Source organism: Sinocyclocheilus rhinocerous, unplaced genomic scaffold (genome assembly GCF_001515625.1).
Source record: "Sinocyclocheilus rhinocerous isolate Xijiao unplaced genomic scaffold, SAMN03320098_v1.1 scaffold2558, whole genome shotgun sequence".
NCBI classification, from domain to species: domain Eukaryota; kingdom Metazoa; phylum Chordata; class Actinopteri; order Cypriniformes; family Cyprinidae; genus Sinocyclocheilus; species Sinocyclocheilus rhinocerous.
Window position 1 is genome coordinate 145,819 of NW_015655145.1, and position 15,061 is coordinate 160,879.

At 36.4% G+C, this 15,061-nt stretch overlaps 1 protein-coding gene across 2 annotated transcripts in view; it reads right to left on the minus strand.

Annotated features, from left to right (window-relative positions):
- The window catches only part of LOC107717931 (lipoma-preferred partner homolog), a 232,329-nt gene that overhangs the window by 121,495 nt on the left and 95,773 nt on the right, over window positions 1-15,061 (minus strand). For both annotated transcript variants that reach the window (XM_016524832.1, XM_016524833.1), the window contains exons 4-5: window positions 7,209-7,315; window positions 1,915-2,037 (exon numbers count right to left, since the gene is read on the minus strand). In XM_016524832.1, the coding sequence (XP_016380318.1) occupies window positions 1,915-2,037; window positions 7,209-7,315 (230 nt within the window). The remainder of the gene's footprint in view (window positions 1-1,914; window positions 2,038-7,208; window positions 7,316-15,061) is intronic.

The following is a 15,061-nucleotide window of genomic DNA, read 5'->3' on the forward strand; positions in this document are numbered from 1 at the left end:
TATCTCTCTATATATATATATATATATATATATATATAGCTATCAACATATTGCAAGTACTTACAGAGCTCCAGAGTTTTTTGCAGAGTTCTGTTTGTGCAGACTTTATGCTCAATAATAATTTTAAAAGAGTGCCTGTCGAGGACTCTAGAGATCAGCAAATGGAATAGACCGACCCCAGAGAAGAAAAGAGGAATATAGACCGCTTGCCAAAAGCAGGGTGTTTCTAGTTCAGAGACAGCACTCTCCATTATTAAGCTTTGGCCATGTAATAAGGCGAGCTCTATCTGTGGTGCTGTTTGCCAACAGGAGGGACTTGTGGTTGCTCCAAATGCGACAGCATTGACTCCGAATGCACTGGCCTACATTCATTGTGTGTTGAACTATTTAGTAAAGTGCCCTAGGGCTCAACTTGAGTGTCTGCTCTTAACTTCATTTGATATCTATTAATGATATGGGTCATTATAATTTTAGACTATAACACTTTCCAAAAATGAGAAATGACTGGTACACTTACACATTTTGATTTGCTTTTCATCTGTCTCGTTGTGCAACCTAAATTTGTTAATCTTTTTATTTTGGGGGGGAGTGATAACAGGTTCCCCAAAATAATAATAAAGAGTGTTTTGTTATTTTCTTTTAAAGAAGGGCCTCTGCATCTAAATTGATTCACTGCGGGAGTCAAATAAAGGCTACTGAATAAGTCAGAGATAAAAATAAATAAGAGATTTTGAGTTCTTATTCAAGTCTGCAGCCTGCACAGAATTATAGATGACACTCTAGATGGATGACACTCTGTACCTCTTCAAAGACCTATTCACACCAAGCATGAATATTCATAGTGAATGACGGCTGCAAACATTTTTGAAAAGAAACAATGATTTTTTTAAAGCACCCATTCACATTTAGCCACTGACTTACCATTATTTTATACATTCTAAATTGCACTATAATTAAGAAACTTGCTGTGAACCACATTAAATTGTAAGGATAATCTGATATTTAAACTTATTTAAAGTTTTGGTCCTCAAATTTGAATGGCCACAGGCTTCATTGTTTCATACCAGTAGGAGTTATTGAATTCACTCACCTGATTTGTTCAAACATACTGATTCGCTCAGGAACTAAACTTCGCTACTGTGTGTTGCTGAGAGACAAACAACAGTTGATTCTTTATTGGATTCGTTTGGAAATATTTTAGTTGGAGGAGCTAAAATAGACAGGGTAACTAGCAATATTGTGTTTAAAATGTAAGCTACTCAATATTAACTTTTCAATATTAAAGCTGCAGTCCATAAGTTTTGCCTCTTTGTCACCATCTCTGTTTGAAATCTGCAATTGCAGTTATATGCGGAGTTACCATCTTTATGTGGGTTGTGCATCGGCACGGCTCCTCAGTGCGGATGAATCTAATGTTTTGAGGACTATGTGTGTGGATGTCAGTCATCGCAACTTTGTGGATATTTACTGTGCTTTGGAATCAGATTCTACGTCTTAGTAGTATGATCCAAAAAAGAATTTTCACCGGAAAATGTCATCTGAACAAGTAACATGTCTGCCACTTTTGTTCTGACCAACTGAGAAAAAAAAGCATTACAACACATCACGCTACCAATGGTGATTATATCTAACAATCGCTTAGCTCATATCAAACCATGCAAATTATTATTATTGTTATACTTTGTTCTCAAAATGTTAATTTTAACAACATCAACATTGCATGACTATGTGTTTTTAATGTGTTATGGACTGCAGCTTTAAGCATTTGTATAAATTAAACGCTATATTATATTAAATGCTACAATTTCTAAATTGGTGAAGCTTCCAGAATGTCTTTTATATGGATTCCGTATTCATATATGTTAAGGTAATGTGGTTGGAGGTGGTTTGGGAATGTGTTTGTAATGACCGTACCTGCGGCGTGCGCGGTTTGTACGGTGAGCTGCTCTCTAGGTCGGCCAGGATGCTGGTCAAGGAGTCAATCTCAGCATCCAGACTAGAACGTCTCTCTTCTAGAGTTTTCTCAGGTCCTTTTATCTGAAACACACAGACACAGTAACCTGTAATGAAATTAGGTCTTTTTGAAAGAGGGTTGCTCTAAATCAGCTAACCCACTTAATCACTCTTGAACATGCATGCTACAATGAAAGAAAAATAACGAAATATTATACACAAAGAAGGCAATTTAACACTCAAATACGGCACATCTTCCACTGTGGGCTACTATTACACAACACCTTGAGCATTTGGTGATGTTTTTGTCTTTGTGTTTTGTCTTTTACATGTTCATTAAAATTAATCGTGGCCTCAGACAATTGGCTGAAAGTGAATTACTGTAACAATAAGACACGATTGTCTGGGAGAAAGTCTTTAGGAGAAAATCGCAGTGATGTGAAAGAATAAACAAAGAACAAATAATGCTTTGTTGGTGAGACAGCTCATCACATATTAATTGAATCACCCCTCAGCTCTCTCTCCCTCTCACTCTGTCCGCTTTATCTGTTTTCACTCTACTTAAAAGTTTCACTGTCTCCCAAACTGACAATAACAAAGCTTCACTCTCACAAAGTTTTATTCACACTCCAGTTGCAGGTTTCTTTTTAAGATGTTTACACTGAGGTAGCACGGCACATCCATAAATAAATATCCCACCTCACTTAATCTAAATATTGGGTCTCACTTGATTCATGTGTCGTGCAGAGTGTTCTCACCAAGTCTCCAGGTAAGCATGCAACATCTTCTGAATGAGAATACAGTGTTTTGTGGCATTATAAATGACAAAAAACACAACAATGTGGAGAGCTTACAAGTATTCTAAGTCTAGCAATACTGGACACTGGAATACATTTCATTTAGAGACCCTAAAGTAAAGTTGGATGAAATTTGATGACCTCTGTGACTTCATTAATTAAAAAAAAAAATCAAGTCAATGTATGTCTGAATTTAATTAATTTATTTGTATTTTTTTAATTAACACATTAAGTTATTCTAAGCACTATACTAGAACAGTGTGGCACAAGTGTTCAGTAAATTGCCAAATTAATGACAACAGTTTCTAATACAAAATATTGTAAGGCAAACTAAGGTCTTCCTAACTATTCTTAAGCAAAAACTGTGTATATATAACAATTGACTCTAAAGTCTAAGTCTTGGATGAGCAATACATCTGCAATCACCAACTCCTGTCCTTTATATCAGAGAGGGAGCAAAGAACAAAATTATCAAAGACATTTGAGGAATGGCAGCCATGTGACAAAAAAAAGGTGTGAGGGGCAGAATTTGACAGCGTTCTCGCTCCTCATCAAAGCGGGGCACAACAACCTTCTCCCCTCACGGCTGAAGGACATTGATATCTCTTCTTGTCCTCTGCAGCTGCTTCTTTCTTTACATGACACTAGATAAATAAAAGCCCTTTATGTGCATTGACATAGCTTTATGAATAGTTTTTGTTAGTGCGTATTCAACACAGTGCGGTCATGACATAAATTGCAGTTTTGAAATGAGGAACTTTCTTTTTTTAATAATAATAATAATAATTTGTGAATATAATGTAATCAAGGGGACACCCCCTGTACTTTTTTGCTGAGCAAAGAGAAATACCAATAGAATAATATACTACCGTTCAAAATTCGAGGTCGGTAAGATTTTTTAATGTTTGTGAGAAAGTCTCTGATGCATTTATTTGATCAAAAATAGAGTAAAAATAGTAATATTGTGAAATATTATTACAATTTAAAATAACTGTTTTCTATTTTTATATATTTTAAAACAAAATGTATTCCTTTGATGGAAAGCTGGATTTTCAGCAGTATTACTCCAGTCTTCAGTGTCACATGATCTTTCATGAAAGAAAGCATTCTAATATGCCAATTTGGTGCTCAAGTAACATTTCTTTCTTTAAATTATTGAATAATAGGAAGCTAAATTCTAATCTGCTCTAAATTTGTTTGGTCTACTTTAGTCTGCCTTCATCTTTCAGATGAAGAGAGGAGAGGAGAGGAGGTCTCAGGATTGCCCGTGGCACTGAGTTTATAGGCCAGGATCAGTGACTGACTCTTGGTCTAATGTTATGTGTTTGGATTACCTGTCGCAACCTATTACAACCCTAACACTATTTGGAGCAGACCAGGTCCTAAAAAGCTTCCCGAACGATCAGGGAAAAGGGCAAACAAAGGTTTGCATCATTAAAGCCAAGGTCCTGAACTAAGGTGAACTTAAATTAATTATGCAAAACAGGTAACAGGCACAAACACTGTTACGATGCTGAATGCTATTTGCATAGCGCAATTCCCGATCTACCGGCTTCGTTCCTAACTCTAGGTTGCGATATCACATACTTTACTAGGCTTGTACAGCAGATACAAGAATATGAATGGGCTCTTCAAAGTCTGAAAATAAGAAAAGGTATAATGCATCATTTTGATCAGATGATAGCTTGCCTGTAGCTCAAGCATAGCGCTGACAATGACAAGGTCATGGGTTTAATTCCCAGGGATTGCATGAACTGATTAAATGCGGTCTATGACAATTTGGACAAAAGCATCTGTCAAATGTAAATATGAGGAATAACTGCTGCCATGATCGACAGAAAATGTACACAAAATGTACAGTAATAGCGCGACATTACCTGCGGCAGGCAAATATGCTGGTTTGTGAAGAAACACATTCTATAATAAGCTTAGTTTACATAAACAGGAGGTAATGTAAATGTGTAATGTAAATACACGTACTGTAGTACTATTTCAGCACATGTGCAGCCTGTTTAAAAAAGACAAACTACATGAAAAAAGTTGCATAAATGTCTCGTGAATTGATTTAGAAGTGTTTTAGAACAGTTTATGTAAATAAGGGAAATAAATACAAAGTGAGTTCCATATGATTATGTGATCAAAAGCAACTTCTGAGGCTATTTCCACAGTGCAATTCCCTGTATTGTTTCATTATTAATTATACTGTGTGCTGCAATTTATAAAAGGTTCAAGACTTTTTATTTTTAGGCATGTTCCTATAGCAACCAAGATTGAGTCATGCACACACCATAAAAAGATCAACAACAGTTTACAGAAATAAAATACTGTAATAACACGTAAAGCCCTTAGAAACTGCACACTTACACAAGTATGCAAGCATTTTCCCTTTGGCCCCTGTTTTGTAAGCCATATTATGTGAATTGTCTTAATTCCATTAGAGAACTGGACAGTCAGTTCAACAGCAGGACATCGTGTAATGAAAGAAAAGGCATAGCAATCTAATGAAGCACTTCCATCGGTTATGTAAGCCATCCTTTTGCATTCTGGTAAGCACCATTTGAAGAGAGGAAGCTGATTTAAGTGCTGAGTTTAATGAAAAACCACGGAGACAGATAAGTGAAGTTAAATAAAGACTGCATGTGTTGCTACGTGTTCTGTTACGGGAAACAAAAGAATTTAGGCCAAGTATCATTTGATTATTCATGTTCACCGCGCCACTCCGGCCTCTTCCTCTTGTTAGTTCTGCTTAGGAGCAGAAATAATTCAACATCCCCTTTTTCATTCATGAAAGATGTAGAAAACTGGAATTAGGGAAAGCTGCGGGTCGAGCGGATTGCCGCTCGTTTTCGGTAAAGTACCCACACGCACGTGAACGCGCACGTACTGTTATCAGAATCAAGAGCTAACGGTCTTCAGGGAAATGGTGTGATGAACGCAACAAAATGTGCTTTGCTGTGGATTCTTTTCAATGTCACAAACCATCAGCTGTCACTGATCTCCTCTCGTCTGAGATGTAAAGCTGGTTAAACTGACTCCATTCATTTTTACAGAGGATTCGAGATCCTCGCCTCTACAGTCTGATGTCTTTTCTGTACTAGCCTAATTATCCGCCGATAACACCGTCTGCCATACGCTGACTCCATAGAGCTAGATCAACAAACGCGCTGATTCCCTCCGGACAGGCTTCCTCCCTTGCAGAGCAGCGTTCGTGGGAAAGCGATCCAGTGGAGGGTTTTAATAGAGCAGAGAACATGCCTGTAGTCACATTCTGAGCGGCAGATAAAGCGGCCTTATTAAAAAAAAAAAAAAACACTGCTGAACCCCTGATGAAGACTTTACAAGCGTCTGCGGCGTCTCGGCGTCGCTCATCAGTGACTGGATCCTGTCTTGCAACAAACTACACGGACACATTATCAGCAGACCGAAGCAAACACAATGATGTAAAATTAAAACTATTCACATTATTTAGATCAAATGCCTACTTCTAGAACAGTGCAGAATGAGAGGATTTTTTATTATCAGTCCATGCAATCCCTGGAAATTCACTACCAGAATAGATATAGACCGTTTGTACTGTATGTGTTAAATAATAATAATAATAATAATGTCTAATTACAATGAATATTACTCAGAAATGGTTTTGAGGCTGTAGTTTAATGGATGGACAATCAGTGTTTGTTTCTGAGGGAGGACTGACTCCCTTAGGGGGAATATGACCGAGGTGAACCAATGTCAGCCTTCCCTGTGCCCTCACTCATTTCTAAACGATTGCCAATGAACTAAAGAGGGATATAAACAACTAGGACACACACCTAGTACACAGCCCCCAAAAAAGACACAGACTTGGCTGGCCTTTGACGGTTTGCCGGTAACACACATGAAAAGGGATATGAAACTTTCTTAAGTGTCTTAAATTTATATTAGGGATTACAAATCTGAGATCACACTGAAAATCATGGATTCAAAATCTGATTTAAAATTCTGGGATTTTGACAAGACAAAACAGAAAACAAAACAAAATAAATAGCATTTAAGAGTATGCTCTATTCTAGGTCACTAATCAAAATAAGCAAATTTGTTCACCATGTGAACTTTTGTACAAAAGGTCATATTTCTTTGCTTCCACTGAAGCAAATAATTTGGAACACTCACAAATCATGTTTGTTTTGCAAAAGCTTGTGCAGTTCATGCCAACCCGAGTGCATTATGTAATTAAAGCAAAAATGGGGCATTCCAAATACTGACTATTAAGTACATACAGTAATAAATACTAAATGCTATTACTATGAAAAAAAAAGTCAACTTTTCCTTCATATGGTTAATATAATATGTCATTTAAAATGTAATTAATAAAAATAAAAAAAAGCCAAATAAAACATTTTCACAAAATGGACTTGTGGACCCCACTGGAGGTCATATTGTATATTGTGAGGACAGGTTTAGCAAGGTTTATCTCACCTGAAAGCCAAGGGAGGCCTCATCCATTGGTGGAGGAGGTGGGAAGCTGGATGGAGACGGGAGCCCGCTGGTGTCAACAACAGGTGGAGGAGGTGGAGGATAGTCTCCTTTAAAAAAATCAGACAAGAAACACATTTAAAGGCAAGACACCCCATGAGTCAATATGATAAACTCTCTTCCTCAGGGATGAATAAATGCACAACAGGTCAGAGTGGGTGGAAAACTGATAGATCAAGCTGACATAAATCCGACACACCTAGATGTCACAAAGAACGGCAGATGAAAGCTTTACGGGATATAATACTTTCACATAACACGATGATTAACTACATTTTTTTTTTAAATATCTACAGTCTCCTTACAAAATACTGGTATATGTAAGTACTTAAAAGTGTTAGGGTGTGTAGAAATTGAAAGGAAGGAGGCTTACACACACTTACCATATTGTCCCTGATAGATTAATACATTTAACAGCAACCATTTGGTTAACTAAGATGGTCTAAGCTGTAGTAAGTAGGTGTTTGTACAGATTAAAAATCTAAGTGCTGTGCTCAAAACAAGTGAGATGGGATATTTGTCCAGCCAAGTGTGTGGCAACAAGCCAATCGCTGAGTTGTAAAGTCCACAGCTAATCCAGGGATTGGGTTCCACTGCATGTTTCAGGCAGGATCAAGATTTGCGCGCCAAATTATTTTCTGATTTGGCTGCACTCGGCGTCCAATTTAGGACTGAATCATTTGACCGTCTAAGTACCAATCCAGACATGAGCTGTTCAAATTGCTGCCTTTTAGGGGAAGCAGTAGGAATTCACTGAGTCTTTGAAGATACTTTTGATCTATCTTTTTCCAATCTTGTTTTAAGTTTTTATCTGTCTTTTGGATCTAATTGATGTCATAAATGTTGTTTATTCCGAGTCTACTGGTCGAATTAATTAACTATGGTCTTGAAATATCTACAGTCCAGAGATATGAATGCAGACAGAAAAATATCACAAGCTAAATTTTTTGTACATTGTAATATTTCTGTGAACATGGCATCAAACATTCCCCAAAGGCTCGAGCACTTTACGTGAACCGTTTATGTAATAACCTCGTGACCTCTGTTAAAACTCATAAGCACTCCAACCATGGCATCTTTAACATTCCAAAAAAAAAAGAAAAGCGTCCTACGTCCCCCTTTCTCCTCCTCCTATGATCTTCATTTGTACTTTTCTCCTGCCTTAGCTTACATCCTTAAGTCACTTGTAAGTTGCAAGTTGACACAAAATTAATATCTTAAGTTCCTTAATATCTTATGTCTTTCCAACATCCAATGATATTTGATTTGGATTTGGATTTCTCAATTCAGGGCAACACGGGAGACGTAAATGTTTCAAAGACGGCATGATTTATTGAGGAGGTCTGGAAGAACAGGGCAAAGAGAGACCAAGAGAGGGAGGTGTGGGACAGTACCACTCAAGCAGTGCTTTGAACTACAGAATAAACTGAAAGTGGAAGTTAGTCTTTAACTAAACGTGGCTAAGAACAGACAATGGCAGTAGCAGATATTACCAACCTAATGAGAACAACGAAACGAAAGCATACGATTTTTTTTAGAAAATTATAAGCATGAAGGTTCCAGAAATATTCAGTGATTCACTAATTAAATAATGTCTAGTTAGACTGAAGTCTTTTGATACCAGCAGTATAACCTCTGAATGACAATTAACAATAAATGCATTTCACTCAAAAAATAAATCCCATAAAGGTGACCAGATGATAATAATAATAGCTCTGTTCCAAAATCTAGTGAGCTGCCTATGCAAGTGGCCTCTCTTAGTTGCACTCCTAATGCGAAGGTTGATATAAAAGCTAAACTAATTAATTGTTTTAGCCACTTTCTAAAGCAGCATTACATACACAGTATCTTTCACCGAGAAGTCAATCCCACAATGCATTGCGACATGTTCAGTGGAAAAAAAGGTGGATGAGAGAAAGAGAATCCTGAAAATAGTTTCACAAAAATATTAAGCATCACAACGGATAATAATAGAAATGTTACTTGAGCACCAAATCAGCATATTAGAATGATTTCTGAAAGATCATGTCACTCTGAAGACAGGAGAAATTTAGTCTCAGCCTCAGACGTCACAATCAGACGTTCTTTAACGTTCCGCCTGGAAACAAAGATGCCGTGGTGCCAAACCCCCTCATGGAAGAACAAAGCCAACGTGTTTACATCTGTGACAATGAGCGCTTTTCGAGATCAACTAAAGGCTAGATTTTCAAAAGTATGTGAAATATGTAAAGTTCGCAGCATAGACTCTTTAAAGGGGTCATATGATGCGATTTCAAGTTTTCCTTTCTCTTTGGAGTGTTACAAGCTCTTGGTGCATAAAGAAGATCTGTAAAGTTGCAAAGACTATAGTCTCAAATCCAAAGAGATATTCTTTATAAAAGTTAAGAGTCAGCCACGCCTACCTAAAACGGCTCGTTCTAACACGCCCCACATATCTAGGTCACTATGTGGAAATATTAGCACAATGCGCCCATATGTGCACGCAAAGAAAGAAGGCGTGGTTTCAGGAACAGCAGTAGTATTGTTGTTGCCACCGCCATGTCGTGAAGGCGCTGTGTATTTCGTTGTGAAAGCGAAACTACTTTGTTTGGCCGGCTCTGTCTTTACATTTATTTTGAAAGATGAAGCTCGCGTTTATGGTAAGGGGCGTTACATTTCTGACGAGTGCTTGCGGTGTTCGGCCAATCACAGTGCACTGGGTCAGCTGGCCAATCAGAGCAGACTGCGCTTGTCAAAGGAGGGGGCTTTGTTGAAAACGACGCGTTTGAGAGAGGCGGGGCATAGAGGACCTACAATAATGTACAGTATTTGAAAAATAATGTGTTTTTTGAACATTAAAGCATGTCAACATATTCTGTTACACCAAATACACAAAATAATTATCTTTAAAATAGCATCATATGACCCCTTTAAAATACATCCAAGAGTTTTACTCACTGGTCTGTTATCGTGGAGACATTTGCATGCCCCTAAACATGACGTGGCACAAAACGAAACTTGATTAGTTGCTTTACCTGTCAGTCATAAGGCCATTTTGGCGGTCTTTGGCCATTTAAAGCGAACAAGGTTCCCAGACCTTCCGCCATCAGTCTGAAGGTCTGGCTACGTGAGACTAGAAGAAATTCAACTGAATTGAGAATTCAACTTTGCCATCACAAGAATACATTTAATTTAATTTGTTTTCATTTAAAAAAATTTAATAAAAAAATTTAATTTAAAATAAATATAGAAATAGAAAGTTATTTTAAATTGTAGTAACATTTCATAATATTGTTGTTTTTACTCTATTTTTAATCAAATAAATGCAGCTTAAATAAAAAAAAAATGTTATTCATATCTTTGGTTGGTAGGGGAAAAATAATAAAAATACACAAAAAAGAAGAATAAACAAATAAACAAATAAATAGTGTCTAAAAATGTGGCATATAAAAAGAAATTCTAAAGATTTGAAAGACAAACTACAAAAAAAAAATACTAGTGTAATTATAAAATTGATTATTTAACAGAATAATTGTTTGTGCTCCACATTTTTTATGTTTGTTAGAGCTCTGTGGTGTTAGCTTAGCAGCACACTAACAGAAAACTCAAATCAAGTCTTCAGTATGCTTGGCCTGAGCAACATTATTTGATTGAGTTGTTTCCTTAGTGTCCTTTATGAATCACTTATGAGGTTCCATTTCAGTTGAGAAGGCAATTGTCTAGATACAGCAAGGCAGTAAAACAGTTATTACCTGTTATTTTCATTTCACAAATGCACATGAGAACAAACAGTAACAGGGCATCCCATCAGGTCAACAGAACATGTAACATCACATAATAACCAACTTGTGTGTGACAACTATGAGGTTTCAGTCGCTGACAGCTTATGCTAAATAGGTCTCTGCCTTGTGACACAGTGTTATGAAAACAAGTATGGACATTATACATGTGTGATCAGTGAGGTGTCTGTGGTGTGAGGTCAGCGAGTTTGGGACATGTTATCTGGTTGCTGGTTCGCTATAGAGAGACCAGGGGCCCCTGTGCCATGAATGAGAGAGGCTCCATTTATGCAGACCAGGAAGCGAAGGCAGTGCTTACTCGCTAATGAGACAAGCAGCAGGAACACCTACTTATTACCACACATTTCCACTCAACTCTTTATTTAGCAATTACACTCAAGTACCGGCTTTGTGAGGGCCGAATTCTAATCAGTAATTAAAGTTATTTGAAAGGACCATGAGAGGTATAATTGGTAATCAGGAACATAAATGTTGTTAAGGGTTGAGTTAAAAAAAAAAAATTTTAAAAAAAGGAAAAAGAAAACAAGCTCTAGATGAAGCCAGTGGAGCATAAGAGCAGAGATGAAATACACTTCCTGTAATGGGACAATTATGTGTGCACTTCTCAGATGTGACCAGTAAAAAAGGGTTTTATTCCAATCCAATCATGTGCTTATGCAGATGTATTATGTGCTTGCATACACAGTAAACGCTCGTTTCTTAACACACCACAGTTTTATTTTCTGCACCAAAGAGTGGTGATTGACAAAGAAGTCAAGATTATTCTGTAAACTTGTGCCCAGCTATTGACTCAATTTTATGGTATCTAACGTTAAACGGAGAGTAGTTTTAAGATCAAATACCAGAATATATGCAATATTAATAAGATTTTTCCCAAATACTGTATGATTATCCACTTGCAAGTTACTCCTGTCTTAAAACAGGCAGCTACAGTATACATTTTCATGTAATATTTTATGCTTACATAAAGGAAAATGAATATTTACAGTATATACTACACAAAATATATAGTATTAATATAAAAAATATTAAGATTAATATTATACATTGTACTGTATAATGTCATTGTACTAAATCCAAAGAAAATTATTTAAAAAATACCTGAAAAATATTTACTTTGTTAACATTCTATCTTTTTCAATGTATAAAGCTTAAGAGAAACCTATTTGCTTCAATTCAAATCTATTGCTATAGCGAATTTCACAATAAATATAGTATAAAAAGCAGTTTTACAGAGAAAACTGCCTTATAACCCCCAATGAGCAAGATAAAGGTGACAACGGTAAGGAAATACTTTGTAGAAAGATAACTTTGTAGAGATTTTTATTTAAATTTTGTAAAGGTTTTTATTTGCTCAAAGCTCCATGGCCTGAAAAGTTTGAGAACTAGAACTGTAATATGATAACTACAATCCAAACAGTAGGATGATGACTATAATCTTGTCATTCCGCATATTCAACAGGTTTCTTTGTATTCGTTTAAATGCACAGAAGTTATTTGAGGCTGAAAGTGGACAAGAGGAACTTAATTTAGCAAAATACAAATCTGTGTTTGAACTCTGTGCAACCTCTGTCCATCTGGCATTGATACTGGCACAGTAGCAACTGAAAAAATATACCGTTTCAAAAGAGCATCTATTCGCATACTGTTTATGAGATGAAAATCTCCACACTGACAGACTCGGTCATAAAACCGGAAAAGCTTTCCGTGGAATGTCACTTTTGTAATCTATGCAGCACGTTGTATGTTTATTTGGTACATATTTAAATGCATTGACATTTTTTTCCACGCTCCAAATTCCTCAATGAATTTGATTTACAGCAGAAGTTCAAGCAGAAGCATCTTTGCATTTAAACACACCGCAGTAAACAAAATGAATGGCTGGGTGCATTTGGCAGCGAGGATCTCCAGTTTTGTCATATCATTGGCATGAAACTGGGAAATGTTAAAAAAGTGTGCACACCATCCAATATATTAACATCTCTACCCAACAACAAACAAAATTAACAAAAAATATACTTGCTGACGATCAACAAATTTTAAACAGTTAAGAAAAGGTTGAATTTTTGCTCATATTTACCTCTTATTTTGTTGACATTATTACTGTTTTATTTTATTCAATTAACCTTTAGGGCAGAATTAAATAGTAAAAGAATCTAAAATGACTATATATTTAACAGAAATTTAAAAATATGAATTAATATATTAATAAAGAAACTATAAATAACAAAAAATAAATTAAAAATTAAAAATTCAAGTAAAATGGGTGACATAAATCTATAATCCTTCACAGGCCTAGAAGAATAAAGTGTTATAATTACCATTGTGACATTTGCAATGGTTTATCTTTGTGGAGACGCTCTCAAAATGTGCTACGGCAGGGAGACGTCCTAAACGCATTATTTGATCTGTAATTATCCGTCTGTATTCTCTCTAGTATCCGCTGCAGCTCTGAGGTTCAGTCCTGCTCTTAATTAACTATAATATACAACAGACAGATTTATGACTTCATTTGGCTTTGAGGGTTGAGGTTTTTGGACATGTCCTTCTCGAAGCATAGAGGAGCCGACAATGCTGGTTTGTGGAGATCTGGCAGGAATTCGAGAGGGACGGAAAAGAGAGTTTTCAAATTTGGAGACATAAAAGAGGGATTAAACTATTGTGCGGGAGCAAAATGGAACAAGTACAACGGAGAGGTGATGCCCTCAAATCTACAATCCCAGCAGTGTGATCTTCAATAAATAGGACCTCAGAAGCACCATGCTGTATAATTTCTGCACTACCAGTGAAAAGAAAGCACCCTGAAAAAATAGATCTTAAATGAAAACTAGCCGGGCTGTAAATGAGAATCATTTTGATTTAGAGAGCTAAATGGACACTTATAGTGTAGCCATGTATATTTAATTCAAATGCAGGGATGGATCTGGTAAATCTGCAGGTGAACACGTTCCAAAAAGACGTTCCCAGTCCAGAACCACGGAGCTTCTGTACAAAGTGCAACAGACAAAATGGAGGTTTCAGTGAAAGTGGAAAGACAGGATTTGAAAAGTGAAACATCAGTCCAAAACTGCTAAAGAGATCAGTAGAGAGCAGTGCAGTCCATTGGTTGAAAACAAAAGAGGAATGCAGGCTGGATGAGAATGAGGGGTTTGTCTCAAGCGGAGGGAATTTACTACGTAATTTAAGGCAGGCAGGTCACATGGCAGACAAAAAGGGGCTAACAGAGTGTATTAAAAATGTAAAAGATTGGATGACCAATAATTTTCTCCTATTAAATTCGGATAAGACAGAGATATTAATTATTGGACCAAAAGACAGTACACAGAATCTCTTGGATTACAATTTGCAACTAGACGGATGTACTGTTACTTCCTCTACAGTCAAAAATCTGGATGTTATATTAGATAGCAACTTGTCTTTTGAAAATCATATTTCCCGTGTTACAAAAACAGCATTCTTCCATCTTAGAAACATTGCCAAGCTACGAAACATGTTACCTTTTTCTGATGTAGAGAAGCTAGTTCATGCATTCATGACCTCTAGACTGGACTATTGTAATGCACTGCTAGGTGGTTGTCCTGCATCTTCAATAAACAAGATACAGGTAGTCCAAAATGCAGCGGCTAGAGTCCTTACCAGGTCAAGAAAATATAATCATATTACCCCAATTTTACAGTCTCTGCACTGGCTACCTATTAAGTTCCGTATCAGTTACAAAATATTCTTACTTACCTATAAGGCCCTTAATGGGTTAGCTCCTGCGTACCTAACTAGTCTTCTACCACGCTACAATCCATCACGCTCCCTAAGGTCGCAAAACTCTGGAGTTTTGGTAGTACCTAGCAAGGTTATTTTCGTAAACGAAAACTAAAACTAAGGCTGAAACGATTGATGAAAAAACAATTTCGTAAACTGAAATAAAATAAAAACGTCAAAATATTCAAAAATATGAATGAAACTAATAAAAACTATTATTAAAATAAAACTAATTTAAAAATTCAAAACTATATTAACCTT